The 14,583-nt window shown below is 37.1% G+C and overlaps 1 protein-coding gene across 1 annotated transcript in view; it reads left to right on the top strand.

Moving 5' to 3' along the window:
- The window catches only part of LOC131954848 (ATP-binding cassette sub-family B member 6-like), an 81,825-nt gene that overhangs the window by 32,257 nt on the left and 34,985 nt on the right, over positions 1 to 14,583 (top strand). Inside the window, 3 exon segments of the mRNA XM_059318665.1 lie at positions 1,677 to 1,797; positions 2,329 to 2,512; positions 3,024 to 3,131. Of these exon segments, the coding sequence (XP_059174648.1) occupies positions 1,677 to 1,797; positions 2,329 to 2,512; positions 3,024 to 3,131 (413 nt within the window).

The raw sequence follows: 14,583 nt of genomic DNA on the forward strand, positions 1-14,583 counted from the left end.
GTTACAACCGTTACAGCTAGGTTGATGAAATTTCATATGTAAGTATTTTATCAAAATCGTAGATCCGTATCAACTTTTGAGCGATTTCCGATAGCCGGAAGTGGTACTTTTCCTAATTTGAATTTTTCAAAAGCCTATTACTTGAGTACTATTTCAGATAGATAAATGAAATTTCACATGTAAGTAAACGATCTAATTCTCTACCTTCTGTTAAATTTTGAGTAATTTCCGTTGACCGAAAGTAGTAATTTACGCTACTTCCGATTTCTCAAAAAACTAATGTCAATTTTTAAAGTACTTATAATATTGCGCACTATTATGCACTTTTTTATTTGGCGTTCACTTGGTGTGCAGTTCTTTTGTCTAAGAGATTTTATTCTATTTTTAAAACTTTAAGTATTTAAAATGGATTAAAAATCTTGTCTATAGCCCGAGTTCCCATCCCCTGTTATTTTATATAAGAATCTTCGAGAAAGTTTTGGGGAGATCACTCCCGGTTTATTATAGCTATACGATTCTTAGTATGTCTTATTTAAATAATAATTAAGAATTTCAATTGCTTTTTAATTTACTTAGTACAAAAATATTTTAATGAGATTTATGGACACCCCTATTTTAAAAAGGGTAGTAAGTCATGGAAGTATCTTTCAAACTACAGCTCTTGTAGGTTTTAAAATATTCTTCTACGCAACAGTGTTAGTTACTGTAGAACAATCACTGCTATAGTAGACCTGTTAACTTTTTATAAAACCACCATCAAGGTGCACGAAAAACATTATTGAAGAAAATAAAATTCATTTTGTTTACGGGATGGGTAAGCTAAGACGACAACTTCATTTTGTGTTAAAAAGAAAATAGGTCTGATTATTAAGAGGTGGCTGTTTCGTGAAATATTTATATAAAAAATTGGGTAAAATCACGATATAGCGTCGGTTATTATTCCGGAACTGTACAGCAGTAAAAAACAGTAAAACCATGGCGTAGTCTGTCGAGCCGTTCCGGAAACCACCGGAAATACTGTAAACCATCATTTATTTGCCGCCATATTATTTTTAATACATAATGTTGAAAAATGTGCAAGGATTGATTTTAGTTGCAATTTAAATACTGTTTTGCTAATTATTTTGTATTTCTAATTATTTTAAGTGTATGTGCTAATTATTGCTGCTACTAAACATTATTCTAGTTATTCTTACTACTTTAACTTTAGAAAATCTAATCGTCTTATTTACTAGATCTAACAGAAATAGAGCTGGTTGTCGCAAATCTTCTGCAGGTTTTTTCTGTTTCTTAAAAAAAAAACATTAATTACTACACTCGACTTTATTAATAATATTTAGATTTACTAATTGTTGCTAATTTTTTGTCAGTTAAACATTAAATTAAGTTAAAACATTAATTCAATGCACTTGACTTTATTTTTCTTTCAACGGTCAAATAAACTATGGTTTACAGTAACGAATGTTACCGAAACTCAACGAACATTACCCAATAATTTCCGACGCTATATCGTGATTTTACCAAAAATTGCTTTTGTAGATCTATATATTTTTGTATTTATTGGAAGTATACCGGCTGTAGTAAAAGATTCCAGACTACTAGACAAGCCAGCAGGCCCCTTTTTGTAATGACAGTAGAGGACGCAAATTTGATTTCTGTTTGATTACAATTTCCAGCCAATCAGACGCGGCTGAGCTGGGTTTGTTCGTGGTCCGTTATGTGCTGGCGCTGCTCCTGCTACTGCTTGCAGTGACCAAAACTCCGCCCACTCCTTATATGGCATTGGATGACCAGGAGGTTTGTAGACACATTTGACGGCATTTGGACTGCATTTATAATACATGGGTACTTATAGGGCTGGAAAGTAGGTCACTAACCAGTTCTATGGCTCATGCAGGTTTTATTGAGCCGTAGAACTGGTTGGTGACCTACTTTCCAGCCCTATAGAGTTTCGAAAATTTCTTCCCTTAAACGTTAAAGCAGTAAAAAGTATTGTATGTATTTGCAAGCTTACACTGATATTTTATAATTCTATGTGTGTAGCGCTAGCAGAGTAGACTAGACTAGATTCTAGTTCACTAGAAGATAAGTCAATGATCAAAGTGCTACCCTGGGGAGTAGTGCTAGAGGGCCCTATGAAGAGTAATGTTTGTGTGTCGTGTTCAAGTATGTCGTGTTCACGTGTGTCGTGTTCCTGTGTGTGTTGTTCCTGTTTGTCGTGTTCCTGTGTGTCTTGTTGAAGTGTGTCGTGTTCAAGTGTGCGCGACTGCTGCCGTCCTAATATGTAGCTGTGAATTAAGAACAATATGAAACTTTTTTCAACAAAAGGGAAGCAACTCGTCTGATCAGAAGTCAACCTGGGATAATTCTTTAGCAAAGGTCAAGCTGATGTTACCGTACGTCTGGCCTAAGGGGAGCATCACGCTTCAGCTGACCGTGGGGGTCTGTCTATGTCTGCTGGTACTAGGCAGGGTCATCAACGTATTTGTTCCTTTGTACAGCAAAGACATTGGTAAGTGCTGGCCAGAGTCTGGTCTAAAGAAATGCACGAATACACCAACGGCGCCACTTTGGTGTCCGCCCTAACATTCAGGATATAACAAACAATCAAGATATAACAAACAAACAATCAAGATATAACAAACAATCAAGATATAACAAACAATCAAGATATAACAAACAAACAATCAAGATATAACAAACAAACATTCAGGATATAACAAACAATCAAGATATAACAAACAAACAATCAAGATATAACAAACAAACATTCAGGATATAACAAACAAACAATCAAGATATAACAAACATTCAGGATATAACAAACAAACATTTAAGATATAACAAACATTCAGGATACAACAAACAAACATTCAAGATATAATAAACAAACATGCAAGATTTAACAAACACACAATCAACATATAACAAACATTCAAGATATAAAAAACATTCGGTTTAAAAAATGTGCACAATTACAATAAAAGAAAATGTTCAGCAACTCATATGTTTTCATTTTGTAGTCAACAGTATGACGTACCCTGCTGATAGCCGTGACGTCAAGCTATCCTTCCGCTGGGATTACATTCTCATCTACGTCACACTTATTTTTCTTAAAGGTGGAACCACAGGTAGAAGTTAGACACAGTAGCAGGTTAGGGGGGGGGGGCTGAGAGGACTGCAGCAAGGGGCCCCCTGATTTTTAGGGGCCCCCAAATTTACTGCATAGTTTGTTTTCACTATAGAAAACAACAGTTTTAATATTTGAATCACAAGCTTCAAAAACACAATCAGCAGCCAAATTGTGACAAACGATTGAGCCATCTTTAAAAAGAAAGCAATTAAAGGTTATGTCGTCAGATGGTGTTACTGTCAATTAGTTCTCATTCGCAAGCATTTAGACAACTTGCATTTTAGACTAAACCTAGCAATTAACGGAAACATTCGTGATCGTCTTTAAATTGTGTTAAAATGATAAGCCATTTTATTTATCAAACAAAGGCGATAAAAATGAGTTTTTCCCCATGAGAAAGTTCAAAATACCCCGCCCCTCTAAGGTTAACATCACATGTTGTCGGTTTCTGCTCGGTGCAATTTGGCGTCCCGGACCTTATCGTTTTCACTATGGCACCTACGTACGTTTAAGTGAGTGCAAAAGTCTATGAAAAAGTTGGGGTATTATAGTCGTTTATTAAGTTGAATCAGGCTGTTCCGCTGGCGCGATGTAGCGCCGCGGGCTAGGATGTGAGCACTTTGCGTTTATTTTTGCATTTAAGTTTGCGTTTATGTTTGCGTTTATTTGCATTATTCCGAGTTATTATTTGCGTTTAGGTTTGCGTGTGTGTTTCTTTGTGTTTGCGTTTGTGGTTGGATTTGCGTTTGTGTTTGCGGTTGGGTTTATGTTTGTGTTATGTTTGCGTTTTGTGTGTGTGTGTTTTGGATGGTTGTGGTTAGGGTTGTTTCGAAAAATAATAATTTCCTAAACCCGGGCAATGCCAGGTATATGCTGATTACTAAACACACAAGTCAGGGTCCTTTACAGATAGGTTTTCACAGAGGCCAGTGCGGGGCCTGGCCGAGACGGCTAGTATATTATATATATATATATATATATATATATATATATATATATATATATATATATATATATATATATATATATATATATATAATTCTCTAAGTGGGGACCACGCGAGACACCACCAAGACGTAAGCTTAGCAGACCATATCGCTACCACCCCCACTCCACGAGTCTGGTGAGCTGTTTACAATCGTAGTGACGGCTATTAGGCGCAGATAATTTAGCTTTTAAACTATTTAAAATTAAGGGGAGGTAATACCCTGTTCTGCTTGTTCTTTTCATTGTCGTCTGTTAACTGTCGTCAGAGACGGCTGCTTTGCGAGGGGGGGGGGTGGAAAGTGAGGGTGAGGATAATCGCCCTTCACTAGCTACTGATAATGTTTGAAAGCAAAATATTTTCAGTCACAGCATTGGTATTGTCGAATTCACAAATTATGAATTACTGAAATATAGGGATTAATCTAAATAACGGCGTATGCTACGTCGCGGGTCAGCTCGTATATATATATAATTCTGTACGTGGGGACCATGCGGGACACCACCACGTAAGAGCTTAGCCGTTCCTACGCCGCTCTCTAGGCATATCGCTACCACCCCCACCAGTCTGGTGAGCTGTGGTTCACCCCGAATGTTTACAATGTGACTGCTATTAGGGGCAGACAATTAAGCTTTTAAGCAATTTAAAACTAGGAGAGGTAAGAAATTCCGCTTTTCACTGTCGTCACAGACAGCTGCTTTCACGGGTGGGGGGGGGGGGGGGAGAGTGTGTAGTGTTGAATTCACAATTTATGAATTACTGAAAAACAGAAAATAAAACCACTAATAAGTGGCGCATGCTACGTTGCGGGTCAGCTCGTATATATATATATATATATATATATATATATATATATATATATATATATATATATATATATATATATATATATATATATATATATATCACATGATCTAAAACTGTATTTACAGATGCTAACATACAGCAGAGGGCAAGGGTTGCCTCAACTTAGCTTCAAATCTTAAGGTGTCCAGCAACACAATTATATTATTTCAGTATTCACAAAATCTATACACATTTCTTCAAATAGATGGGGTGTTTAGGGCTCCAGATTTCATCTAAGTTACGACTTTTATTAGCAATAAATTTGGAAGAGTCTTGCTAGCGAGGGCATACCGGTGAATCAATGGACAGAGATATTTGTTGCATCTTTACTGCACTGGAATCCCCAAGAATTAATTTCACCATTTTCAGCATGCGGGGTTTGATGAGATTTTCTCCTATTGTGTGAGAGGGTATTTGCTTAGAAATTTATAATGCGACTTCATTTGATGCTTGCACTAATTCTGCGTTTCATTGATGAAAACTTCCTGTTCAATCAAGTCTCTGGCGTTTGCTTCTAGCTTCTTGCCGAAGAAAGAACTCCATATCTTTTTTGGTGTGTTACGAATGTCTCGTCTCGAAATGAAATTTTAGTTTTGAAGGTTTCATAGACTCGTGACTGAGAACAACTTTGCACAATACGCTTTGTTTCTTCTCTATTCCATTTTAAGTGATGTTAGTAAAGCCGAACTTTAGATATTCTTCAAAATATTTAGTTGTTTTTTCTATTGCTAGTGTTTAGTCTACCAGTAGGCGACCCCCCCCCCCCCCAAAAAAAGCCCTTCCCACCCCCTGGGGGTATCAAACAACAGTTGCGAAACCAGTGTTCTAGATATTATTAGGTGTTGATGATAATTTAAAAATATAAACATTACGAAATCACTTTCCTTGGACGAAACAAAAGGACGTGGCTGAGACCGAAATTCTCGGTTCAAATCGGCTAAATCTGCGCGCGCACAGTTATATATATATATATATATATATATATATATATATATATATATATATATATATATATATATATATATATATATATATATATATATATATATATATATAATATAAGCGGGCTGTGTCTGTCCGTCCGTCATCGCTATAGATTTTGGAACCATAAAAGTAAACATCGCACCATTTAGTGCTTTGCAGTGCATCGCATTGTCTTATTATAAGTATTAGAGTAGGGTCTGTTTATATAACGACATAAAGCTATTTTATAATTTCCACTGTTTGTACAATTTTGCATAACGTAAAGAGAATATTAAATACACGCACATTCTAAAACATATTAAAAGGATCAATGTCAAATATCGTTTTTGTTAATATTCCTAGAAAAAGTGGATACATTTTAATAACATAATAACTGTAGGTTAGAAAAATCTAATTAAACTGTTTAGTAATCTTGCCAAGGGAGGTATTTTAAAAATAAATTGAACTCACGCTAAAAATGTGAATGCAAAATCTGCAAGACGGAATAATTGTTGGAATAATATAATTAGCAAAATGTGAATGCAAATTATGCAGACGTGTAAGAGTACATTATTGTTGGAATATTATAATTAGCATTGATTGATAAAAGGCTATTTTTTATTTATTTTATTCACTGAATGTAATGTTTACTACTTATAATTTTTAATCAACTATTAAGCACTATTATATCACGTTCATTTGATGCGAAATGGTTTTAGTTATGAAACTCTATTGTAAATTTTTAATATTTAAAGTACTGGGAAAAAAATGCGTGAATTGATAAAGTGATATAATATGGTAGGTAAAACACGGATATTTTAAATACTGCTGGGGGTTTTATAGGAGAGGCGTAGAGAGGGGGGGTGGGAACATATGTCCCCGGTTGCCGACCTAAGGGGGCGCCAAAGTGGATTGAAAAAAATGTGCGGGGGGGGGGGTGGAAATCGGAAGTTTGAGGGCGGTGGGAGGGTGCAAATCGAAAGTTTGAGGGAGGGGGGGGGATTTTCAAATCAAAAGTGGTGCAAATCGAAAGTCTGAACGAAAGAAGTCTGAAATCGAAAGTTTAAGGGGGTGGGGTGGAAATTGAAATTTTGAGGAGAGGGGGTGCAAATCGTAAGTTTGAGGGGGGGGGGTGTCAAATTGAAAGTTTTTCCCCGGGCGCCGGAAAGGGTCGCTACGCCTCTGTTTTATAGTCATTCACTGTGTCAGACGCGTCCGGCGGCGCTCGGAAAGAGCGCGATTTGGCGCTACGGGCTAGACTGTGAGCAATATGCCTTTATGATTGCATTTAAATTGTGTTTATGTTATGAGTGTTGTGTTTGTTTTTTCTTTTGTGTTTTTTTTTCGTTCGTTTGTGTTGTGTTTAGTTTTGTTCTGTTCCCCAGTTGGTACATTTAAAAAAGATTTACCGTGGCGGAGCACGGGATGCAGCTAGTATCTATAATATAACGCTGCTGGTAGTGTGTCAGTCCTTCCTTCCTTCCGTCATCGCTATAGATTTTGGAACCATAAAAGTAAACATTCGCACCATGCTGTGCTTTTCAGTGCACCGCAGTGTCTTATTATAAGTATTAGAGTAGGGTTTGTTTATATAGCGGCATAGAGCTATTTTATAATTGCCACTGTTTGTACAATTTTGCATAACGTAAAGAGAATATTAAATACACGCACATTGCTAAAATATATTAAAAGGATCAATGTCAAATATCGTTTTCGTTAATATTCCTAGAAAAAAGTGGATACATTTTAATAACATAATAACTGTAGGTTAGAAAAATCTAATTAAACTGTTTAGTAATTTTGCCAAGGGAGGTATTTTAAAAATAAATTGAACTAACGCTAAAAATGTGAATGCAGAATCTGCAAGACGGAATAATTGTTGGAATAATATAATTAGCAAAATGTGAATGCAAATTATGCAGGCGTGTAAGAGTACATTATTGTTGGAATATTATAATTAGCATTGATTGATAAAAGGCTGTCTTTTATTTATTTTATTCACTGAATGTAATGTTTACTACTTATAATTTTTAATCAACTATTAAGCACTATTATAGACGCGTCATCACGTTCATTGGGTGCGCAATGGTTTTAGTTATGAAACTCTATTGTAAATTTTTAAAATTTAAAGTACTGGGGGAAAAAAATGCGTTAATTGATAAAGTGATATAATATGGTAGGTAAAACACGGATATTTTAAATACTGCTGGGGGTTTTATAGGAGAGGCTTAGAGAGGGGGGGGGACATATGTCCCCGGTTGCCGACCTAAGGGGGCGCCAAAGTGGGTTGGAAAAAAATTGCGGGGGGGGGGGGGTGGTGGAAATCGAAAGTTTGAGGGCGGTGGGAGGGTGCAAATCGAAAGTTTGAGGGGGGTGCAAATCAACAGTTTGAGCGGGGGGAATTTCAAACAAAAGTGGTGGAAATCGAAGGTCTGAACGGGGGGGGGGGGGGGGTGAAAATCGAAAGTTTAAGGGGGTGGGGTGGAAATTGGAATTTTGAGGAGAGGGGGTGCAAATCGTAAGTTTGGGGAGTCAAATCGAAAGTTTTTCCCCGGGCGCCGGAAAGGGTCGCTACGCCTCTGTTTTATAGTCATTCACTGTGTCAGACGCGTCCGGCGGCGCTCGGAAAGAGCGCGATTTGGCGCTACGGGCTAGACTGTGAGCAATATGCCTTTATGATTGCATTTAAATTGTGTTTATGTTATGAGTGTTGTGTTTGTTTTTTCTTTTGTGTTTTTTTTTTCGTTCGTTTGTGTTGTGTTTAGTTTTGTTCTGTTCCCCAGTTGGTACATTTAAAAAAGATTTACCGTGGCGGAGCACGGGATGCAGCTAGTATCTATAATATAAGCGGGCTGAGCGTGTGTCAGTCCTTCCTTCCTTCTGTCATCGCTATAGATTTTGGAACTATAAAAGTTTACATCGCACCTTGCTGTGCTTTTCAGTGCACCGCAGTGTCTTATTATAAGTAAAAGAGTTGGGTTTGTTTATATAACGACATAGAGCTATTTTATAATTTCCACTGTTTGTACAATTTTGCATAACGTAAAGAGAATATTAAATACACGCACATTGCTAAAATATATTAAAAGGATCAATGTCAAATATCGTTTTCGTTAATATTCCTAGAAAAAAGTGGATACATTTTAATAACATAATAACTGTAGGTTAGAAAAATCTAATTAAACTGTTTAGTAATTTTGCCAAGGGAGGTATTTTAAAAATAAATTGAACTCACGCTAAAAATGTGAATGCAGAATCTGCAAGACGGAATAATTGTTGGAATAATATAATTAGCAAAATGTGAATGCAAATTATGCAGGCGTGTAAGAGTACATTATTGTTGGAATATTATAATTAGCATTGATTGATAAAAGGCTGTCTTTTATTTATTTTATTCACTGAATGTAATGTTTACTACTTATAATTTTTAATCAACTATTAAGCACTATTATAGACGCGTCATCACGTTCATTGGGTGCGCAATGGTTTTAGTTATGAAACTCTATTGTAAATTTTTAAAATTTAAAGTACTGGGGGAAAAAAATGCGTTAATTGATAAAGTGATATAATATGGTAGGTAAAACACGGATATTTTCAATACTGCTGGGAGTTTTATAGGAGAGGCGTAGAGAGGGGGGGGGGGGGGGGGACATATGTCCCCGGTTGCCGACCTAAGGGGGCGCCAAAGTGGGTTGGAAAAAAATTGCGGGGGGGGGGGGGGGGTGGTGGAAATCGAAAGTTTGAGGGCGGTGGGAGGGTGCAAATCGAAAGTTTGAGGGGGGTGCAAATCAACAGTTTGAGCGGGGGGAATTTCAAACAAAAGTGGTGGAAATCGAAGGTCTGAACGGGGGGGGGGGGGGGGGGGTGAAAATCGAAAGTTTAAGGGGGTGGGTGGAAATTGGAATTTTGAGGAGAGGGGGTGCAAATCGTAAGTTTGGGGAGTCAAATCGAAAGTTTTTCCCCGGGCGCCGGAAAGGGTCGCTACGCCTCTGTTTTGTAGTCATTCACTGTGTCAGACGCGTTCGGCGGCGCTCGGAAAGGGCGCGATTTGGCGCTACGGGCTAGACTGTGAGCAATATGCCTTTATGATTGCACTTAAATTGTGTTTATGTTATGAGTGTTATGTTTGTTTTTTTCGTTTGTTTGTTTTTTGCGTTCGTTTATGTTGTGTTTAGTTTTGTTCTGTTCCCAAGTTGGTACATTTAAAAAAGATTTACCGTGGCGGAGCACGGGATGCATCTAGTATATATATAAGCGGCTAGGTAGTGTGTCAGTCCGTCATCGCTATAGATTTTGGAACCATAAAAGTAAACATCGCTCCATGTAGTGCTTTGCAGTGCATCGCATTGTCTTATTATAAGTAATAGAGTAGGGTTTGTTTATATAACGACATAAAGCTATTTTATAATTTCCACTGTTTGTGCAATTTTGCATAACGTAAAGAGAATATTAAATACACGCACATTCTAAAACATATTAAAAGGATCAATGTCAAATATCGTTTTTGTTAATATTCCTAGAAAAAGTGGATACATTTTAATAACATAATAACTGTAGGTTAGAAAAATCTAATTAAACTGTTTAGTAATCTTGCCAAGGGAGGTATTTTAAAAATAAATTGAACTCACGCTAAAAATGTGAATGCAAAATCTGCAAGACGGAATAATTGTTGGAATAATATAATTAGCAAAATGTGAATGCAAATTATGCAGACGTGTAAGAGTACATTATTGTTGGAATATTATAATTAGCATTGATTGATAAAAGGCAATCTTTTATTTATATTATTCACTGAATGGACTGTTTACTAATTATAATTTTTAATCAACTATTAAGCACTATTATATCACGTTCATTTGATGCGAAATGGTTTTAGTTATGAAACTCTATTGTAAATTTTTAATATTTAAAGTACTGGGAAAAAAATGCGTGAATTGATAAAGTGATATAATATGGTAGGTAAAACACGGATATTTTAAATACTGCTGGGGGTTTTATAGGAGAGGCGTAGAGAGGGGGGGGGGGGGGAACATATGTCCCCGGTTGCCGACCTAAGGGGGCGCCAAAGTGGATTGAAAAAAATGTGCGGGGGGGGTGCAAATCGGAAGTTTGAGGGCGGTGGGAGGGTGCAAATCGAAAGTTTGAGGGAGGGGGGGGATTTTCAAATCAAAAGTGGTGCAAATCGAAAGTCTGAACGAAAGAAGTCTGAAATCGAAAGTTTAAGGGGGTGGGGTGGAAATTGAAATTTTGAGGAGAGGGGGTGCAAATCGTAAGTTTGAGGGGGGGGGGTGTCAAATTGAAAGTTTTTCCCCGGGCGCCGGAAAGGGTCGCTACGCCTCTGTTTTATAGTCATTCACTGTGTCAGACGCGTCCGGCGGCGCTCGGAAAGAGCGCGATTTGGCGCTACGGGCTAGACTGTGAGCAATATGCCTTTATGATTGCATTTAAATTGTGTTTATGTTATGAGTGTTGTGTTTGTTTTTTCTTTTGTGTTTTTTTTTCGTTCGTTTGTGTTGTGTTTAGTTTTGTTCTGTTCCCCAGTTGGTACATTTAAAAAAGATTTACCGTGGCGGAGCACGGGATGCAGCTAGTATCTATAATATAAGCGGGCTGAGCGTGTGTCAGTCCTTCCTTCCTTCTGTCATCGCTATAGATTTTGGAACTATAAAAGTCTACATCGCACCATGCTGTGCTTTTCAGTGCACCGCAGTGTCTTATTATAAGTAAAAGAGTTGGGTTTGTTTATATAACGACATAGAGCTATTTTATAATTTCCACTGTTTGTACAATTTTGCATAACGTAAAGAGAATATTAAATACACGCACATTGCTAAAATATATTAAAAGGATCAATGTCAAATATCGTTTTCGTTAATATTCCTAGAAAAAAGTGGATACATTTTAATAACATAATAACTGTAGGTTAGAAAAATCTAATTAAACTGTTTAGTAATTTTGCCAAGGGAGGTATTTTAAAAATAAATTGAACTCACGCTAAAAATGTGAATGCAGAATCTGCAAGACGGAATAATTGTTGGAATAATATAATTAGCAAAATGTGAATGCAAATTATGCAGGCGTGTAAGAGTACATTATTGTTGGAATATTATAATTAGCATTGATTGATAAAAGGCTGTCTTTTATTTATTTTATTCACTGAATGTAATGTTTACTACTTATAATTTTTAATCAACTATTAAGCACTATTATAGACGCGTCATCACGTTCATTGGGTGCGCAATGGTTTTAGTTATGAAACTCTATTGTAAATTTTTAAAATTTAAAGTACTGGGGGAAAAAAATGCCTGAATTGATAAAGTGATATAATATGGTAGGTAAAACACGGATATTTTAAATACTGCTGGGGGTTTTATAGGAGAGGCGTAGAGAGAGGGGGGGGGGGGACATATGTCCCCGGTTGCCGACCTAAGGGGGCGCCAAAGTGGGTTGGAAAAAAATTGCGGGGGGGGGTGGTGGAAATCGAAAGTTTGAGGGCGGTGGGAGGGTGCAAATCGAAAGTTTGAGGGGGGTGCAAATCAACAGTTTGAGCGGGGGGAATTTCAAACAAAAGTGGTGGAAATCGAAGGTCTGAACGGGGGGGGGGGTGAAAATCGAAAGTTTAAGGGGGTGGGGTGGAAATTGGAATTTTGAGGAGAGGGGGTGCAAATCGTAAGTTTGGGGAGTCAAATCGAAAGTTTTTCCCCGGGCGCCGGAAAGGGTCGCTACGCCTCTGTTTTGTAGTCATTCACTGTGTCAGACGCGTTCGGCGGCGCTCGGAAAGGGCGCGATTTGGCGCTACGGGCTAGACTGTGAGCAATATGCCTTTATGATTGCACTTAAATTGTGTTTATGTTATGAGTGTTATGTTTGTTTTTTTCGTTTGTTTGTTTTTTTGCGTTCGTTTATGTTGTGTTTAGTTTTGTTCTGTTCCCAAGTTGGTACATTTAAAAAAGATTTACCGTGGCGGAGCACGGGATGCATCTAGTATATATATAAGCGGCTAGGTAGTGTGTCAGTCCGTCATCGCTATAGATTTTGGAACCATAAAAGTAAACATCGCTCCATGTAGTGCTTTGCAGTGCATCGCATTGTCTTATTATAAGTAATAGAGTAGGGTTTGTTTATATAACGACATAAAGCTATTTTATAATTTCCACTGTTTGTACAATTTTGCATAACGTAAAGAGAATATTAAATACACGCACATTCTAAAACATATTAAAAGGATCAATGTCAAATATCGTTTTTGTTAATATTCCTAGAAAAAGTGGATACATTTTAATAACATAATAACTGTAGGTTAGAAAAATCTAATTAAACTGTTTAGTAATCTTGCCAAGGGAGGTATTTTAAAAATAAATTGAACTCACGCTAAAAATGTGAATGCAAAATCTGCAAGACGGAATAATTGTTGGAATAATATAATTAGCAAAATGTGAATGCAAATTATGCAGACGTGTAAGAGTACATTATTGTTGGAATATTATAATTAGCATTGATTGATAAAAGGCTATTTTTTATTTATTTTATTCACTGAATGTAATGTTTACTACTTATAATTTTTAATCAACTATTAAGCACTATTATATCACGTTCATTTGATGCGAAATGGTTTTAGTTATGAAACTCTATTGTAAATTTTTAATATTTAAAGTACTGGGAAAAAAATGCGTGAATTGATAAAGTGATATAATATGGTAGGTAAAACACGGATATTTTAAATACTGCTGGGGGTTTTATAGGAGAGGCGTAGAGAGGGGGGGTGGGAACATATGTCCCCGGTTGCCGACCTAAGGGGGCGCCAAAGTGGATTGAAAAAAATGTGCGGGGGGGGGGTGGAAATCGGAAGTTTGAGGGCGGTGGGAGGGTGCAAATCGAAAGTTTGAGGGAGGGGGGGGGATTTTCAAATCAAAAGTGGTGCAAATCGAAAGTCTGAACGAAAGAAGTCTGAAATCGAAAGTTTAAGGGGGTGGGGTGGAAATTGAAATTTTGAGGAGAGGGGGTGCAAATCGTAAGTTTGAGGGGGGGGGGGTGTCAAATTGAAAGTTTTTCCCCGGGCGCCGGAAAGGGTCGCTACGCCTCTGTTTTATAGTCATTCACTGTGTCAGACGCGTCCGGCGGCGCTCGGAAAGAGCGCGATTTGGCGCTACGGGCTAGACTGTGAGCAATATGCCTTTATGATTGCATTTAAATTGTGTTTATGTTATGAGTGTTGTGTTTGTTTTTTCTTTTGTGTTTTTTTTTCGTTCGTTTGTGTTGTGTTTAGTTTTGTTCTGTTCCCCAGTTGGTACATTTAAAAAAGATTTACCGTGGCGGAGCACGGGATGCAGCTAGTATCTATAATATAACGCTGCTGGTAGTGTGTCAGTCCTTCCTTCCTTCCGTCATCGCTATAGATTTTGGAACCATAAAAGTAAACATTCGCACCATGCTGTGCTTTTCAGTGCACCGCAGTGTCTTATTATAAGTATTAGAGTAGGGTTTGTTTATATAGCGGCATAGAGCTATTTTATAATTGCCACTGTTTGTACAATTTTGCATAACGTAAAGAGAATATTAAATACACGCACATTGCTAAAATATATTAAAAGGATCAATGTCAAATATCGTTTTCGTTAATATTCCTAGAAAAAAGTGGATACATTTTAATAACATA

The sequence above is a fragment of the Physella acuta genome, unplaced genomic scaffold (assembly GCF_028476545.2).
Source record: "Physella acuta isolate Inbredline_101_S28 unplaced genomic scaffold, ASM2847654v3 ptg000079l, whole genome shotgun sequence".
In the NCBI taxonomy this organism is placed as follows: Eukaryota; Metazoa; Mollusca; class Gastropoda; family Physidae; genus Physella; species Physella acuta.